Source organism: Perognathus longimembris, chromosome 18 (genome assembly GCF_023159225.1).
Source record: "Perognathus longimembris pacificus isolate PPM17 chromosome 18, ASM2315922v1, whole genome shotgun sequence".
Taxonomy (NCBI): domain Eukaryota; kingdom Metazoa; phylum Chordata; class Mammalia; order Rodentia; family Heteromyidae; genus Perognathus; species Perognathus longimembris.
Window position 1 is genome coordinate 12,458,544 of NC_063178.1, and position 18,580 is coordinate 12,477,123.

Below are 18,580 nucleotides of genomic sequence, written 5' to 3' on the forward strand. Positions count from 1 at the left end.
GAAGGGGCGGCGCCGCGGAGCACCGTGGCATTTAAATGTCCCGCTGAGCGCGCCTGCGCAGTGAGTCCAGCCGCTGCACCTGCCAGGGAGTCGAGTCTCTTTTCTGCCCGACATGAGCCAATTGAACGCGGTGGTTGCGGAGGGAATCCGAAATCGCCATGGGCTCTTGCTCCAAGAGGGAAGTGAGCAGATTTGAAAATTGCAGAGTGGAGCTGAGCGCTGGTGGCTCACGCCTGTAATGCTAGCTACTCAGAAGACTGAGATCTGAGGATCCCGGTTCGAAGCCAGCCCCAGCAGGAAAGCCTATGAGATTCTTTTATCTCCAATTAACCACCAGAAACCCGGAAGTGGGGCTGCCCAGGCCCTGAGGTCAAGCCCCACGACCGACCAGAAAAATTAAAAGAAAATAATTTGTTTCTTGTAAAACCAAACTTGCTTTTGCTTTACTCCCACGTATGGGATAGCCATGAGGACTGTGTGACAAATTGCATCTGACTCATGATGCATTCCTCACATATCTGTCATTTATATACATCTAGGGAATGGAAGGTCTGCCGATCACAACTCGGGAAGAGAAGATCCCGGTGATGTCTTGTCGGCTAGTCCCTCCCCTTCTGCTATAGACTAGGGAAGTTAGGACGTGCAAGTAAAAAGGGATGGTGGAAAAGGATACATTGTTTAAAGTATTAAAATAATTTATTAATAATGAAGTAATATTTAAGGTGTATTAAAGTGTTAACATTCACCAAGCCAGGCTCCTGTGGCTTGCACCTGTAATCCTAGCCAGTCAGGAGGCTGAGATCTGAGGACTGTGGTTCCAAGCCAACCGTGTAACCAGTAGTCACAAATCCTCTTTGCATATCAGACACTGTACTGGAAACTAAAGACACTGAAGGACTGACCCGCACCCTATTGCCTCTGGCCCATACAGACACCAGGCAGAAACTTCAATATACAAACCTGCTTTGATATGCAGGCACCAGGCAAAACCTCAACATGGAACCTGCTTTGATAGGCAGGCAGGACACCTCACCTAGGCCAACCTGTAAAGAACCCTTTGTGGGCCAAATGGAAAGGCCTAACTTCCTAGACCTAGTGGCGCTTGCATTAACCTGCCTCCTTGCTCAGACCCCATATAAGTCTGGTCCGAAATTCACTCCCTCGCACAACCTCCAGTCCCGCGGGAAGGTCTGTGCCCCTCGCTATTCCTCAATAAACAGTGCTTGCCTGGCCTATTCCTTTTCCGTCCTCCTCCATTTTCCCAACAGACACAGTACTGAATGAAGCAGATAAAAATCCCTGTGTTTGTGGAATTTGTATTCTAGCAGAGATAATAGTAATTTTTTTTTGCCATTTCTGAAGTCAGGATCTAAGCACTGTCCCTTATAGTATTTTTTTTTTTTTTTTGGCTACTACCTGAGCCACATTTCCACTTCTGGCTTAACTGGCAATAAGAGACATACAAACTTTCCTGCCAGGGCTGGCTTTGAACCATGATCCTAAGAACTCATCCTCCTGAGAAGCTAGGATTACAGACATGAGCCACCACTGTGAGCTCACATCTGTGCGTTGCACTTGGTTGTACAAAAAAACACCTTCCCCCAAACCTTTCCCCTGCACCAAACAAACAGCAAGAGAAACTGCTCCTCAGAAAAAAATGTTTGGGGGAGGAGGGCAATAGGGAAGGCACGAATGGAGGGAGGGAGGGTAAGCAAATGCAGCAGAGCTTGAATATGCATGCATATACAAGTCACAGAAAGATCTGGACTGAGGAAATCGATTTGGAGCTATAAATGAATGTCTTTTTTCATTTTTAGTATTTGTTTTGACTCATTTTATTAGGTTATGTGATTTGTAAGAATGTCTTGTGTTTAACAAGTGATTCTTAAACATTTTAAAATTTTAACTATTGGTTCTGGTGAGCCCAGGACTCTGCTGTCTTTTTCTCCCTTCAGCTGCCAAATCCTGATGGCTCCAGGTTCAAAATACATTTCCTGATTCAGATCACTTTTCACTAAAGTTAATGGCATTTAGGTCTAATAATGGAGATGCCGTTACACAAACAAAGCTGCAGATGCTATTTATTGTTGGTGTAAGTCCAACAGCCTCTTCTCCCATAGCATAACATGCTTCTTTCCTCAGCAACACTAGGCCCATTTACGGAGGACAGTAAAAAATCAGTCTCCGCCTCCACCCATTTACCTTGAGATGGCATTCCTTTAGGGAAATTACAACCCTATACGGCAACAAGATCATCTCAGCGTGACCTTCTGGCCTGGGCAGTTGCAGGACCCCCCCCCCCCCTCTTATCTACCACTTGGGCAGCAATCATAAATCCTAGCCCCCACATGATAAAGCCCCTGGTCCTAACTTCCACACCAAGGTCCCTGCCTCCAAGACCACCTAGCAATAAACCTTTCCTTTGTTGTTTTGTACCTGGATGTCTGCGTGGTTTTTGGCAAAGTCTAATATATTCTAACAGTTGGTTTACTGGTTGTCAGGCCCTGTGAGTTGGTCTACTGTTAAGGCAAGCAGACCAGCAAAGATCAAGACCACTTTTTAGAGAGCATAAATGAATTGACTGCTGGCCACCCCAACCAGTGCCAGAAAAAAGTTTGGATCCGGAGGAAGAAGAAACCCTGGGTTTTATACAAGCTGGTTACACATTTTTTAAAAACCAAGTCATTAATCAGAAAGGCAAGGGTCAGGCAGGGGTGACATCAACTCCAGGACAGGTGTGCAACTTCTACCTTGTGGGCTTTCTGTTATGGAAACAGGTAACCCCACCTGATCTGCCCCAAACCTACATTCCTAGCCACATTCCATCAAAGTGGGCCTTGGCAGGGAATATAGTGCCTAGGGAGGGGTGACAGCATCAACTTCACTATTTAACCTTCACAAACCAGAAATTTCTATCAGATGCTATCAAATTTCTATCAAATGCTCTTTTGTTGTCTTTCATAGGGAGAGACAAGAGCAGTCAATAACAATGTGCCCCCTCCATCGGCGCCCTGGACTTAGCCTGTGCAAACGACCCCAGGGGCCCTCTAGCCAGCCGACCTAGCCCTGGCGCATGCGCACGCGCACGGACCTATGAGAGGGGGCTGAGACGCGCACGCAAGTGGGCGGGACGTAGATGAGCGTGGCGGTAGGGCGGGGCGCGACGGTGTTGCTAGGAGACGTGAGGGTCGCAGTGTCCATAACCGTCGTGCTGTTTCTGGCCCAGGTGGGGAAGGCGAGCCGCGCAGCGTTCGCCTATGAGTCGGGCTAGGCCGGAGTAACCACCAAGAACGGGACCCGGCGGGTGGGGCGGACCGACCTCGCTGGGAGACTAGGCGGGGCCCGCCCGGAAGCCCCGCCCCTTCCGCCCGCCGCGCCGTCGAGCCTCCGAGGACCCCTGTCCACCTGGGAGTGGTTTTGGGGTAGGTTTTTTTCTTGGCCCTTCCTGAGTTCGAGGCCCAGTCTCCCTTGATTTCCCTGGCCCACCCCACGCCCCTTCTGGTACCCAGTACACCTCACAAACACCCACTCGGTGACTTCTGAAGAAAATAAACGTCCAGCCGTGATTAAGGGACCTAGGTAAGCGTGCTGCCTGTGGGCCCTTCTCCACACACCCCACCAAAAAGGCGTGCCCATGGATCGCAGGGGCCTCTGGGGGGGCCACTTCGGCCTTAAAACACTTGATGACATTGGGACAGAGTCCAAGTCCACCCAGTGTGTGCTTTAGACAGGGCAGCCACAGGCCCGGGCGTGTTACCTTGTGGCCCAAGGATTACATGGTAATTTAAAGGTGGCCACCCTGCCCTTGCTGACCCTTAGGAGCGGAAATAGTGAAATGGAGGAAACACGGGGAAGATCAGGGAGGCCGGCGCTCCTGGGTGAGCGGGCTGGCTGCCTCAGAGGAGTCTGGAGCAACTTTACATTGTCAGACACTTCAGATTGGCGGGTGTGTCCTCAGCAGCACCCTATTATAAATCTTAATGATGCGTCATAAAATTCATCTTCCACAAACTAGAAGCACAAGGTAGCACCACTTGTTTGTTGGGGATTCAACTTAGCATTACAATTCTAACTAGTTCTTTTGGGGAGGGGGGAGGGGCAGCATACTTAGCAAAGAAATCATTCCGTTTGAAAGCAGATTCAGGAATGCCACTGTGTTTTCCCAGAACCACTGAGTTGTTTAATCTAGGACCGTTAAGCCGATTTTTGCTAATTTGAATTTGTTGATACAAGATATAGCCAACAGAATACAAAGATACTAGTTCCCACGGCCCAGAAACATGGAATGAGATTATCCTGAAACTTTTGCTTGCGGCTGAAGTTACCTAAACTTTTATAGTCTTACAAACAAAATCATGAGTCAACATACTTGCAAAATACAATGGTAGAGACATCAGGGGGATGGTTTAAAGTAAGCAGGGAAATTTCCTCTGTAGATTCCAGATGTTATAACCTCTTCAACTTTTGGGTGATCTTTAACAGTACATCCCAAAAGTTTTCCCTCATCACAAATATATTTCTAATATAAAGGTTGTTAGTCAATGGCTTGTCAAGAAACTAAAGATAACCCAAGATGATTTGGCTCCTGCTCTGTAACATTTCTTCTCTGTACAATCACCAGATTCTACCGTGTCAGTCTGTAAGGTCTTCAACCCAGATTTTACTTCTTCAGAGAACTTCATGAGTTTCATCTTGTTTTCACAGTAGTCAAACCAAGAGAGACAGATAGCTTACTTGCAGTAGACCCAAAGGTTCCTCTTATGTAACATTTATGTTCATCATCTCTTTAGGTACAAAACTTCCAAACGTCTGCTAGTATTTGAAAGATGTGTATTTTTGCTGACAAAATTGAATGGAGTACATTTTCTGCTCTTCTATTAAGTGTAGCATTTTGTTGGGCATAATGGCATATGCCTTTATTCCCAGCTACACGGGGCAGGGAGATGGAAGAATTGAGGCCCTACTGAAAAAATAAGCTTGTGGTAGCATACACCTGTACATGTAACTACTTGGGAAGTAAGGATTGGAGGCTCATGATCTGAGGCTTGTCCTGAGCAAAAGCCAGGTTATATCTGAAAAACAGTGGTGAAGTTAAAAAGAAAAAAAGTGCTGGGATATGGCCCAAGTGGTAGAGTACTTAACTATAGAGGCCCTGAGTTCAGTCCCCAGTACCACCCTCACATACAGACATACAAAGGTCAATCCTAAGAGTGATAGGGGAAAGCTAGGGGTGACTTATGCTTGAAATCCTAGCTACTCAGCAGGTTGATATGTAAGGATGGCAATTCAAAGCCAGCAGGGAAGTCTATGAGACTCTTTGCTCCAATTAATGACTAAAAAAACAGAAATGGAGCTGTAGCTCAAGTGGAAGAGTGCTAACCTTCAGCCTGAGTGTTCAGAGACAGCACTCAAGCTATGAGTTAAAGCCCTAGAACCAGCAGAAAAAAAGTGGATTGAGGAACATAAATTAAGATTGTATTACTACTTTTAAAAATACACTAATATACTTTAACTATAAAAGTACTATAAGCAGTGTAGCTATTACATTCATATAAAAGCAAGGCTGACTTTGCAAATTCTTAAGACATAAAATGTACACTTTTTCAGGTTTATTTGTGCCGTATTTTGTGTTACTTGTATGTTTTACATGTAATTTGGATCTCTCTGCTTATGTGAATGAATTATCAGGCTCTACCACAATTTCAACTTATTTGTTGGTCATAGCTGGATATTATACATTAGTGATGCAATGAACATCTCATTAAAATGAATGGAATTAAGGCACCGCTACTGAAACATGTCAGGTGTTCCAGATTTTACGTGCATTTATACAATCCTATAATGATGAATTGCCTTGAAATGCAACATAAGCCTGAGTGCTAATCAATAAGTGATGTTCCGAAGTTGAAAACCTTACTTTTCTCTGGGCTGATCAACATACAAGTACAATGGAAAACAGAGTGGCAGCACTACTAATCTATTTATGTAGTTGCTACTTTGATTAGATAGAAGCTCTATGACTCAAATGGTCTCATTGAAATTAAGTATGGAACTAAGTGGAAACAACTGTGAGGGGTATGGGTTCCGAGTATAATGTAACCCCAGAGTGTTAAATAAATTTATCAAATATCTAGAGGAAGGAAAGGAGAATTAGGCCAGCTCATTTTTTCATAGAAAAGATCCCATCAGTATTTATGTGTATATTAAAACAAAGGCTGGGAATATGGCCTAGTGGTAGAGTCCTTGCCCCGCATACGTGAAGCCCTGGGTTTAATTCCTCAGCACCATATATATGGAAAAGTCCAGAAGTGACACTGTGGCTCAAGTGGTAGAGTACTAGCCTTGAGCAAAAAGAAGCCAGGGACAGTGCTCAGGCCCTGAGTTCAAGACCCAGGACTGGCAAAAACAAAAACAAAACAAGTCACTCTTAGTCTCCTGGTTGTCCACATTTTTTATTAATTAAAGAAGAAACCTTTTTGTGTGTAGGTGTACCAGCCGTGGGGCTGAACTCAAGGTCTGGGCACTGTCCCTGAGCTTTTGTGCTCAAGGCTAGCACTCTATCACTTGAGCCACAACTCCAGCTTTTGGAGATGAGTCTTGGCCTTTTCTGCATGGACTGGTTTTGAACCAAAATCCTCAGAGATCACCCACTTGAGTAGATAGGATTACAGGCATGAGCCACCAGCACTTGGTTTAGTTAAACAAATTTTAAACTCATCTTTTATACTGATGAAATATTTTCCTGAAATCCAGCATTCTGCCATTTCTCTTTTTTCTACTTATCCCTCTATTAAATCCAGAAACAACTAAATTCATTAATCTTGTAAAAGTGTTTATTATGAGATTTTTTTTATTAAACTTCTCACATCTACCATGAGCCATTATATGTTTGGATTGATGTTTGCATAATGTTAAAGCTGTATTTTTATAATTTATGCAATGATTATTTTGCTTTGTCTTTCTTGTACAGTGTGTTTCTTGACATTTTTGTCTTAAGAGCATTTGTCATCATTGAAAAATTTTAACAAAATATTAATTCCTTAATAGGAACTACTTTATGAAGTCTGCTTTTGGTGTATTTGACCAACAGAAAGATATTTTAAGTCAAGCACTGGTGGCTCACACCTATAATCCTAGCTACTCAGGAGGCTGAGATCTGAGGATTGCTGTTCAAAGGCAGCCTGGGCAGGAAAGTCTGTGAGACTCTCATCTCCACTTAAGCACCAGAAAACTGGAAGTAGTGTTGTGGCTCAAAGTAGTAGAGTACTAGCCTTGAGCAAAAGCGCTCAGGGATAGCACCCAGGCACTGAGTTGAAGCCTCATGACTGACAAATGTGTGTGTGTGTGTGTGTGTGTGTGTGTGTGTGTACATATATAATTTATTATTATTTTTATTATATGTATTTTTATAGAAAAAGTGGTCTTAGGGAATCATGGTAATAATTTATTTCTGCTAAATGGCATGTTTTGGGGGTAATGAAGTAAGCAACTAAAAAGACAAGTGCCAGATTACATCTTTAAAAAACTAGAGGGTAAGGGGTATAGCTCAATGGTGAACTGCTTGTCTGGCTTCCATCTCCAGAACTGGAAAGAAAAAAAAGGCTACAGATTTTGTGTGAATGGACAAGTAACCTGAACTAGACATGAGTATTTGAAGGCTCAAGACCGTCCATGACCTACATTGTTTAAAAGCAGTGACCTCTGTGTTATGACAGCCATGCCGCCAGGGACCTTGCTCTTCCCACATTCAACTCTCACAGGATCAGTGCCTCAGTGATCCAATAACTGGATTGCAGTGACTGAGATATCTCCAAGAAATTAACAAGAGAAGTGACCATAACTTCCCACAATCAAGAAAGGAAAGAAAACAAGAAGACTGAACCTACATATCCTTCATAAGGAAAAAGGAAGAAGAATAGTGCATGTAATCAAATGGAATAGTGGTGCGACCTTTGGACCATCTACAGAATATGCAAGGGCATGTATAATGTATACATGCATAGATATACACATGTATGTGTGTGTGTTATAGATAAATACATAAAATGATTCTATTAGGGTGTTTCAGGGGATGGGGAAAAGGGAAAAAGAAAGATGGAGGCAGAATAGTCTTGAAATACATCGCAAGTATGTATAAAGATGGAAAAAAATTGAGTCTTCAGAAACACGCACCTATTTTGAGGACATGAGAACTGGTATATTCTGGTTTGATTTAGGTCTGGATGGATGAGGAACATCAGCTTAAGGGACATATAAGGCAGGAAGAATGGCCTAGTACACGATGGGACCAACCGGGATGCCTCTTGCTGGCTGCCCATGGCCCTCTGCTTATAGATGATTTTGTTTAGCTCTCAAGTGGTGTTATAAGTATCCAGATGGCCTTTGGGAGAAAAAGGTTCCCCACTCCTAAGGGCATTACTCTATAACTCCAAATGCAGTTTTATTTGGTGAAGAAACAATTTCTGTGGAAGTGGAGCTGTGGCTCAAAGTGATAGAGTGCTAGCCTTGAGCACAAAAGCTCTGGGACAGCACCCAGGCCCTGAGTTCAAGCGCACCACGACCAATTGAAAAAAAGATAAATAGTTCTCCATAGAAATGGGCTGTGGGTGGGGGCTGGGAATATGGCCTAGTGGCAAGAGTGCTTGCCTTGTATACATGAAGCCCTGGGTTCGATTCCCAAGCACCACATATATAGAAAACGGCCAGAAGTGGCGCTGTGACTCAAGTGGCAGAGTGCTAGCCTTGAGCAAAAAGAAGCCAGGGACAGTGCTCAGGCCCTGAGTCCAAGGCCCAGGACTGGCAAAAAAAGAAAAAACAAAAGGAAAATAGTGTGTTTAACAAGAACACACTAAAGCCACCAGCACAGCAATGTTCATCACAGCACAATTTGTCATAGCTAAAATATGGAACCAACCCAGATGCCCTTCAGTAGACAAATGGATCAGGAAAATGTGGTACATATACACAATGGAATTTTATGCCTCTATCAGAAAGAATGACATTGCCCCATTCGTAAGGAAATGGAAGGACTTGGAAAAATTATACTAACTGAAGTGAGCCAGACCCAAAGAAACATGGACTTTATGGTTTCCCTCATAGGAAATAATTAGCACAGGTTTAGGCTAGTCACAGCAGAGGATCACAAGAGCCTAATAGCTAAGCCCTTATGAATGCATAAGATGATGCTAAGTGAAATGAACTCCATGTAATGGAAAAACTTATATCACGGTTGTTATTACTTTCAACATGCCATGTGAAACCGTAGCTTCTATTGTTGATGATCCTTTTGTATCCCCTTCCTGTGGTTTTACCTGCACTATCACTGTATCTTATCTGAATACATTGGAAACAGTATATACTGGTATTAGAACTAGGGAAGTGAAAGAGAATATCAAAATCGAGAGACAAAGGATAAAAAGACAAACGACTCCAAAAGCAATATTTGCAAAACAATTTGGTGTAAACCACCTGAACAACTCATGGGGGGAGAGGGAAACGGGGATGGGGGAGGGAGGAATGAGGGAGGAGGTAACAAACAGTACAAGAAGTGTACCCAAGACCTAATATATGAAACTGTAACCTCTCTGTACATCACTTTGACAATAAATAGAAAAATAAAAAATAAAAAAAGAAATGGGCTGTGGCTCAAAGTGGTAGAGTACTTGAGCACAAAAGTTCAGGGACAGTGCTCAGACCCTGAGTTCAAGCCCCATGACCTACAAACAATAGAAATAAGTAGTTCTCTGCGTATCTTTTAGGGTTTGAGAGTCCTTATTTTGTTTATTGTTCCAAGTAAGAATCTTGAAACTGAGTGTTAACATTTTAATAAAGTTACTGGGATTCATTGTAAATATCATGTTGAAAATTGTTATTATCTATTAATGTTGTTTTAACATCTTTCAGGAAAAACTGGTAATAAGGCCACTCTAGCAATGGCTAGTTCGGATGTGAAACCAAAATCAATAAGTCGTGCTAAAAAATGGTCAGAAGAGATAGAAAATCTCTACAGATTTCAGCAAGCAGGCTATCGAGATGAAATTGAATATAAACAAGTGAAACAAGTTTCTATGGTAAGATGTATGCCTCTGTAAACCTGAATTCGAAATAAGTTTGTGGCTGGGAGTGTGGCTTAGTGGTAGAGAGCTTGCCTAGCATGCATGAAGCCCTGGGTTCAATTCCTCAGTACCACATAAACAGAAAAAGCCAGAAGTGGTGCTGTGGCTCAAGTGGTAGAGTGCTAACCTTGAACAAAAGAAGTTCCCAGGCCCTGAGTTCAAGCCCCAGAACTGGCAAAAAAAAAAAAAGAGTTTATTAGGTAGTAATATACATAGGTATAGATATATCTTAAAGCATATCTATATATGTTTTTTAAAAAAAACAAAGAAAATGGAAGAGCCAAAGAAAGGGGTGACGACGCATTGTACTCATAGCCCTACTTACACACTGGTAATCCCTTTGTACAAGTACATAATAACAGTAACAAAAACAACAACACCGGGCTCAGTACCTTGAATTTATAATCCTGCCTGGGAGCTATAGATCAGGAGATCACAGTTTGAGGCTTAGTATAAACAGGAAAAAATGTGTGTCACTCTTCCCTCAGCCAGTAGGCATGGTGTCGCATACTGTGCAGTGGAAGTATGGAGGCTGGCATGGTGGCACCCTCCTGCCATCCTAGTGGCATAGGGAGTCAGAAATAGGAGGATTCCAGTCCATACCACTCTAGGAATAAATTTAAAAACCGGATGGATTCGTTTGGCTTGCCTAACAAGCCTAGTGCTGCCCAAACAAGCAAACATAAAACCAAACTACTAAAAAATATCTGAAGAGAATTGTGAAACTCTCATTCAGGAGAGACTGGGCCCTGTGAGATGGTTTGCCAGGCAGCTTTGGCTCATTCAGAATTCTCTCGGCTTTTATTGAGTGACTGAGCTCTTGTATCAATGAGCCATTAATGGTGTCCCTCAGATAATGTCATAATCAGGTATCACATTTTTTGGTAACTCTTATTTCCTTCCTATGAGTTCACCCATGAATTACAGAGGGATTCAATTATGTTTTAATTTATGTTTTATGAGCAGACACTGTTACAGCTGGGTCCTAGGGGCTCGCACATGTAATCCTAAGGAGTCAGGAGGCTGAGACCTGAGGTTTGAGGTTTGAAGCCCCCAGCAGAAAAGTCCTTGACATTCTGACCTGAAAAAAAAAATTTTTTTTAAAGAAAAACAATGAAAAAACTAAGGGACAGCACCCATGTACTGACTCACCACCACCCCCAGTTCTGGTTCCCACATACAAAATACTGATAAATAACCGGAGGTATGGCTTAGGTGATAGAGCACTGACTGTGAGTGAAAAAACCAAGCCATGCCCTGTGTTCAAGCCCTAGTATGAATGTGTATGTGCACATAGTGATCAAATGAAGATTTGATAACATTTTAATGTACCTGCCTTCTCATAACAACTGACATCTTACTCAGACCTCATTACCAAAAGAGTGCTTATTACTCTCCCAGTCTTTTAAATAAGAAAAGCACAAGCATTATTATTTTAATGCCATTCAAGAATATTTTTAATACCTTAAGATTGGGATGCCAAGACAGGTGTGGTGGCTCACATTTGTAATCTTAGCTACAGGGGAGCCCAGGAAAATGAACTTCGGGGAATCTACATCTCAACCAGTAAAACACACTAGGTGCAGGTCTTTCATCCTAACTACACAGGAATCATAAGGAGGGTCATGATCTAGACTAACGTGAGCAAAAACAGTTGCCAGATGCCAGTGGCTCATACCTGTAATCCTATACTCAGGAGGCTAGGAAATGAAGATTGAGGCTTGAAGCCAGCCTGGGTGGGAAAGTCCATGAGACTCATGTCCAGTTAAGCACAAAAAAAACCTGGAAGCAGAGCTGTGGCTCAAGTGGTAGATCATGCACCTTGAGCAGAACAGCTCGGTGACCAGCACAAGCCCTAGGACTGGCAAAATAACAGCAGCCATGTGGAAAGCCAGGGCCAAAAGAATAGGTTTTTAGAGTCCAGGGGTTCAGTGTTTGTATCCTGACTCTACCTCTTCTAGCTGGGCCTACTTGCATTTCCTCACTGTAAAATAGCATTGACTAAATAATGTCAAAATTAGTCAACGACCAATGATTTCATTAATGAGCACTAACTAACTATCTTAGAGTACAAAGTAAGTAACTATCAGAACAATGAAGCCATATGCTAGTCAAAGTATGGTGCTTTAAGGAAAAGAATTTAATACTGGGTGCCATGGTGTACAGCTGTAATCCCAGCTACTTAGTAGGTGTAGATCAGAAGGATCACAATATAAGGCCAGCCCACATGAAAAAAGTTAGTGAAGCTCCATCTTAACTAATAGCCGGGTGTGGTAGCATGTGTCTGTCATCCCAGCTGCTTGGGAAGCAGAAATAGGAAACTCACGCCATAAACAGGGAGAACTATGAAGCCCCATCCCCCAAACAGTAAAAACCACTCAAATGACAGAGCCACATCCTAGCTATTGTAAGTCAGTGAATGTGAACCACAGTACTACCACAGAATGAAAAATGGAAAAGCAAAGCAAATTTCAGAGGAAGACAAAATGACTTCTCTGTGGGATTGGTCCTCAGAAGAGGCTTCGTGTTCCTCAGAGCAGATGCGGTGCACTTGAAAGACAAATCAGATGCTAGCTGAAGGCTTGCCCGAGATTGGAGTGTTCCTTTCCATGTGCAGTGGGGTGAGGGGTAGAGGGACACCATTCTCCTTACTGATGGGAGAGCACACACTCTCCTGGGTGCTGTTAGAACCTGCCAACCCCACCACCTGAGCAGAAGTCAAGAGCTAAACCACTCCGTTGCATCACAGAAGGAAGGTCCAGACAAAACAGCAACAAGGAAGTGCAAAGCCAGTAAGAAGAGCTTGGCACCAGTAGCGCACACCTATAATCTTAGCTACCCAGGAGGCCAAGATCTGAGGTGTGTGATTTGAAGGCAGCCTAGGCAGACAAGCCCATGAGAGAGACTCTTACCTCTAAGTACTAAGGTGCCAGAGAAGAGCTATGGCTGAAGTGATTGAGTACTAGCTTCTGAGCACAAAAGCTCAGGTGCTCCACATAGGCCCTGAGTTCAAGCCCCAGGACTGGCACAAAAGAAAAAATTGATTTTGTTTTTTTGTGGTTTTTTTTTTTTGCCAGTCCTGGGCCTTGGACTCAGGGTCTGAGCACTATCCCTGGCTTCCTTTTGCTCAAGGCTAGCACTCTGCCACTTGAGTCACAGCGCCACTTCTGGCCGTTTTCCATATATGTGGTACTGGGGAATCGAACCCAGGGCTTCATGTATACGAGGCAAGCTCTCTTGCCACTAGGCCATATTCCCAGCCCAAAAGAAAAAATTTAAACCAAGAAAAAAAACCAAAAAGATGTCAATGGGCATAAAAAAAGAAAAAATGTCTGGAAACCATGAGCACAGGTCCAGTCTAGCTGGAAAGACATGGTACACTGTTTATTATTTATTGAGCAAGATATTCTTGAGCTGGGTTCCAATGGCTCTCACCTGATATTCCACTTGAGCAAAGTTCAAAGCTAGCCTGGCAGGAAAGTCCATGAGAATAAAAGCTGGAAATAGAGCTGTGTGGTTGAAAAAGCTCTGGGACAGTGCCCAGGCCCTGAGCTCAAGCTCCAGCGCTGCACCTGTGTGTGTACACACACACACTAATCTTTGAGACTTGTAACTGTCTTAAGAATACCTTCTTTCCCTGCTGAAACACAAAGGAAACATGACCTTTCTAGAATGGTTTCCTGTGTTGCTATAAAGTAAATGTCACAGATGCAACTAAGCCTGTCAGAAATGCTGTTCATTTTATGTATGATAAATGAATCAGACCAAAAAATGCAAAAAACCAGGCATAGTTATGCATACTTGTAATTGTAGCATTCACAGTGGAAGAGGATCTCTCATTCAGAGCCTGTCTGGGGTTCACAGCAAGTTCAAGGCCAACCTGAGCAGCATAGTGATATCCTGTATCAAAAAAACAAGCAGAAAGCATTAGTAGGAAATAAAAGACATGGTAGTCCTCTTTTCTTCCAACGGAAAGCTGAGAATCACATGTGTGGGACATGAAAGAGAAGGGCTTTCTGTGTGAATAATGTTGGAGAATAGGATAAGCAAGGTTTGGTTTTCTAAAAGTGGGATGATGGGAATTTGACAGAGATGCAGTGCATCCCGCAAGATCCAGAAGGAACTTTTTTTTTTTTTTCCAGCAACAAAAACACATTAACCTAACCAGGAATGCTTACCTTTGAATTTGTAAAGAGGAAAAAAAAAATTCAAATTAAAGTCAAAGAAGAAAGTAGGGGTGACAAAGAGGGCTTTTAAAAAGAAACGTAGGGGGCTGGGAATATGGCCTAGTGGCAAGAGTGCTTGACTCGTATACATGAAGCCCTGGGTTCGATTCCCCAGCACCACATATATAGAAAATGGCCATAAGTGGCGCTGTGGCTCAAGTGGCAGAGTGCTAGCCTTGAGCAAAGAGAAGCCAGGGACAGTGCTCAGGCCCTGAGTCCAAGGCCCAGGACTGGCAAAAATAAAGAAATAAATAAATAAAAAGAAATAAAAAGAAACGTAGCAGGGTGTGGTGGCTCTCAAAGGCTAGAATCCTCCTGTTTGGGAGGCAGAGTTTGGGGAATGGCAGTTAAATCCAGCCCCATCAAAAAGTTTATGAGACTCCATTTCAATCTGATGGGATGTGGTGGTGTGCTTGTTATCACAGCTCTGAGGAGCTGCGCAATAGACACGCTGGCATTATTCCCAGCAGCACTGGGAAGCACAGGTAGAAGGACTGCAGCCCAGTGAGCCTAGGCATAAGCAAGAGCCCACCAAAGCAATGTGAAAAGGGGCTGGAGGTGTGGCTCAAGCAATAAGAAGACCATCCTAGCAAGTGCAAGGCTCCACTTTCAATCCCCAGTACTGCACACACACACCCCACTACCAAAAACAAGAGAAGCATGATAATGTAAGAAAGGACTGTGGGGGCAAGGAAAGATTGCTGAGGACTTTGTACTCATGACCTCAAATTTCTATTAAAAATGGTGGACATCTGGGGCTGAGAATATGGCCTATTGGTAGAGTGCTCGTCTCATATACATGAAGCCCTGGGTTCGATTCCTCAGCACCACATATATAGAAAACGGCCAGAAGTGGCGCTGTGGCTCAAGTGGCAGAGTGCTAGCCTTGAGCAAAAAGAAGCCGGGGACAATGCTCAGGCTCTGAGTTCAAGGCCCAGGAGTGGCCAAAAAACCAAAACAACAACAGTGCTTGCCTCGTAAAAATGGTGGACATCAAGGCAGGCACTGGTGACTCAGACCTGTAATCCAAGCTACTCAAGAGGCTGAGATCTGAGAGTTGCAATTCAAAGCCAGCTGAGGCAGTAAAATCCATGAGACTCTCATATCCTATTAACTACCAGAAAACTGGAAGTGGAGCTGTGGCTCAAAGTGGTAGAGCAGTAGAACAAAAAAAAAAGCTCAGTAATAGGGTCTAGGCCCTGAGTTCCAGCCCCACAACCAAGAAAATGAAAAAAAAAAAAAAAAAAGGGACTTCTAGGTGAACTTGAACTTGGGAACCTTTAGATATGTTTTGCACAGCCACTTGCTATAGCCCCTGCCTAATCTCCATCATTTGCAGTAGTTGCTTTTATCCTGAGGCCTGGGCCTAGCCCGGGCTGCTATTTTCTCCTGAGGGAGTGTTAGGGAAAGATGAAATGGACGAAAGGACAGAAGGAAGGTAGAGATCTCAACAGATCGCAACAGGCTTTAGTCATGGCTGCAGAGGGACTACTTGTAACACTGAGCAGAGTCAGAGACACAGGAGTGGGGGGGGGGGACGTTTAAGGTTTTTATAAATCACAGGTTGGGGTTTTCTGATGCCGACAGCCCTGCACTTTCAGATTAGGTCAGGGGTGAGGTTTCCCTGAATTAGGGGAGTCTGCAGGGAGGGTGGTTAGTGAGCCTTGGGAGCAACATAGTGTTATGAGACAAAAGCAGATTCCCATTAGGGAGGCCTTATTTCTGTTTGGAGTGCTGGGTTACCTTGGTCACAGTGTAGAAATTTAGATCTACAAAGCAGGCTCTCTCGAGAAGCCCTAGACCAGTTCTAGAGTCTGGATTGCAAGTTAAGTTTCTGTTGTTGTTGTTTGTCAATTGTGGGCCTTGAATTCTGGTCCTGGGCGCTGTCCCTGAGCTCTTCAGCTCAAGGCTAGTGCTCTACCACTTGAGCCACAGCACTACTTCTGGTTTTCTGGTGGTTAATTGGAGATAAAAAGTCTCATGGACTTTCCTGCCAGGGCTGGCTTTGAACCTCGATCCGCAGATCTCATCCTCCTGAGTAGCTAGGATTACAGGCATGAGCCACCAGCACTGGGTGATAGTTTAATTTTTTAAATGACAATTGTGCTTTTAACTATTTGATAGTGAAATGGGAAATAAGATAATATTGGCATTACTGTGTTTATATTTTTGTTCCTGATTGTGCAGGTAGACCGCTGGCCAGAGACAGGATATGTGAAGAAACTCCAGAGGAGGGACAATACTTTCTATTACTACAACAAGCAGCGGGAGTGTGATGACAAGGAGGTGCACAAAGTGAAGATTTATGCTTACTGACCTCTCCTTTGTATCACTTGGTGATGCTTGAAGACTCTGTGGCTTCCATTCTGCAGCATGTCAACGTCACTTTCCAGAACAATTCACAGTATTGTGATTTTTATTGGCAGATCTTCATGGATTTGAAACACAAAAGCCAGGAAACTTGGCTTCTACTAATTATCCTATCCTGTTCAGAAATATAGCTGCAGATATATTAAAGGTGTACCCTTCTTGGCCCTAATATTTCTGACTGCTTAAACCATTGTGCTTTGAGAGAAATGAGTCCGTTTGAAGCCATCACAGTGGTAAGGCTAGTGATGTATTTTCTTATACAGGTCATGCTCCCCCCAACACCCCTCCTCGCCTTTACCCAAGAGAACCTCACTTTGAACTATCAGTGCAGCCTGAGAGCTTTCCTTGTCTGTGGAATCCTTTTTGCCTCTTCCGTGACAGAGCTGAAATACCAAGAGTAATGCCTACCTTGGAGCAGCCCACCCAGCAATTGTCAGTGAATAATTAGACAGACAGGGCATAGGTGCTTAATTTCTCCAGTAGCATGCTAACTGAGGAGTGTCTTCGGCTAGCTTTCTGAGTTTCCTAGTAGAGCTTGAGACTTGGGCCTCCTGCAGAGGATAGCGTATTCTGTGTGTGCCTGTTTGTCCTGCCTGTCTGGCCTGCCCTCCTGCCTCCTGATTGTTTCCCTCCTGATTCACCAACCTCCTTGCACTGAAGACTTGTCCCAGGATTAATGTCTGAGACCACCTCCTTACCTTACCTTGTCTGACATCACTATGCAAGTAAGTAGTCCACTGTTCATGAGCCAAGCAAGGCATTGGCAACCTTTAGGCCTTAAGAAATCACCTTCTCCGCTTGTTTTCTCTCATATGAGGAAGCTAGATCTAAAATACACCTGGGGCTTAGAATGTGGCTTAGTGGTAGAGTACTTGCCTAGCATGCATGAAGCCCTGAGGTTTGATTAATCAGTACCACATACACAGAAAAAGCTGTAAGTAGTGCTGTGGCTCAAATGATGGAGTGCTAACCTTGAACAAAAGAAGCTTCGGGACAGTGCCTGGGGCCTGAGTTCAAGCCGCAGGACTGGCAAAAAAAAAAATTTTAAATACACCTGGATATGATAAACAGGACTCTAAGCATTCACACATAGTGAGACCAAAGGAGGATATTCTTGGGGGAGGAACATGAAGGCTCAATGCTTCCAGGTTTCTGATCATATAAAATAATACTTACTGAATGAACTCTAGGAAATGGAAACCAGAGTTTTATTTTTCTTTTCTTTTTTGATTTGTTTGTTCCTTTATCTGGCTTTGGAGGGAGTGTGTAAGAGAGACACAGAAATGGAGGGACAAAAAGTGAACAAATGCAGCAGTACTGAGTAGACACCATGTTAAAAAATGAACTCTACAACTTGTGGATGGGGATGAGAGGGAAAAACTGGGAGAGAGCAAAGAAGGGGTGATGTTGTCCAAAAAGAAATGTACCCCTTACCTGACATATGAAATGGTGATCCCTCTGTACATCACCTTTATACTAACAATAAAAATATTTAATAATAAAGAAATCACCTTCTTAAGAAGAATGGCAAATAAACACATAAGGAAATGCTCAACATCACTGGCCATAAAGGAAAATGCAATTCAAAACAACTTTGAGATTCCATCTCACCCTAGTTAGACTGTCCAACATTGAGAATTTGAACAACAATAAATGTTGGGAGGATGTGTGGAAAAGAGAAGCCCTATTGTACTCTTGGTAGAAACATAAACTAGTACAACCATTCTAGATGGTGGTTTGGAAGTTCCTCAAAAAAAATAGCATAGAGCTTCCCCATGATCCAGCCATATTACTCTTGGGCATCTAGCCAGACATCACAAGTCAGGACACCATAAGTCAGGAGACTTGCATATCTGTGTTCATTGGCTC

At 43.4% G+C, this 18,580-nt stretch overlaps 1 protein-coding gene across 1 annotated transcript; it reads left to right on the forward strand.

The window, feature by feature from the left end:
* Positions 1–3,422: 3,422 nt before the first annotated feature.
* Positions 3,423–16,882, forward strand: Meig1 (meiosis/spermiogenesis associated 1). Its single transcript, XM_048367561.1, has 3 exons — positions 3,423–3,579; positions 9,904–10,070; positions 16,529–16,882. Exons 2-3 carry the CDS (start codon positions 9,933–9,935, stop codon positions 16,655–16,657), a joined length of 267 nt encoding a protein of 88 aa, XP_048223518.1. The 5' UTR covers positions 3,423–3,579; positions 9,904–9,932; the 3' UTR covers positions 16,658–16,882.
* The last annotated feature ends 1,698 nt before the right edge of the window (positions 16,883–18,580 follow it).

Bases quoted from the DNA above. Each gene is read 5' to 3' on its own strand.
- Meig1 (XM_048367561.1), top strand. From the start codon at position 9,933: ATGGCTAGTTCGGATGTGAAACCAAAATCAATAAGTCGTGCTAAAAAA. The intron at 10,071-16,528 runs GTAAGATGTATG...CTGATTGTGCAG, and splicing joins AAGTGAAACAAGTTTCTATG to GTAGACCGCTGGCCAGAGAC.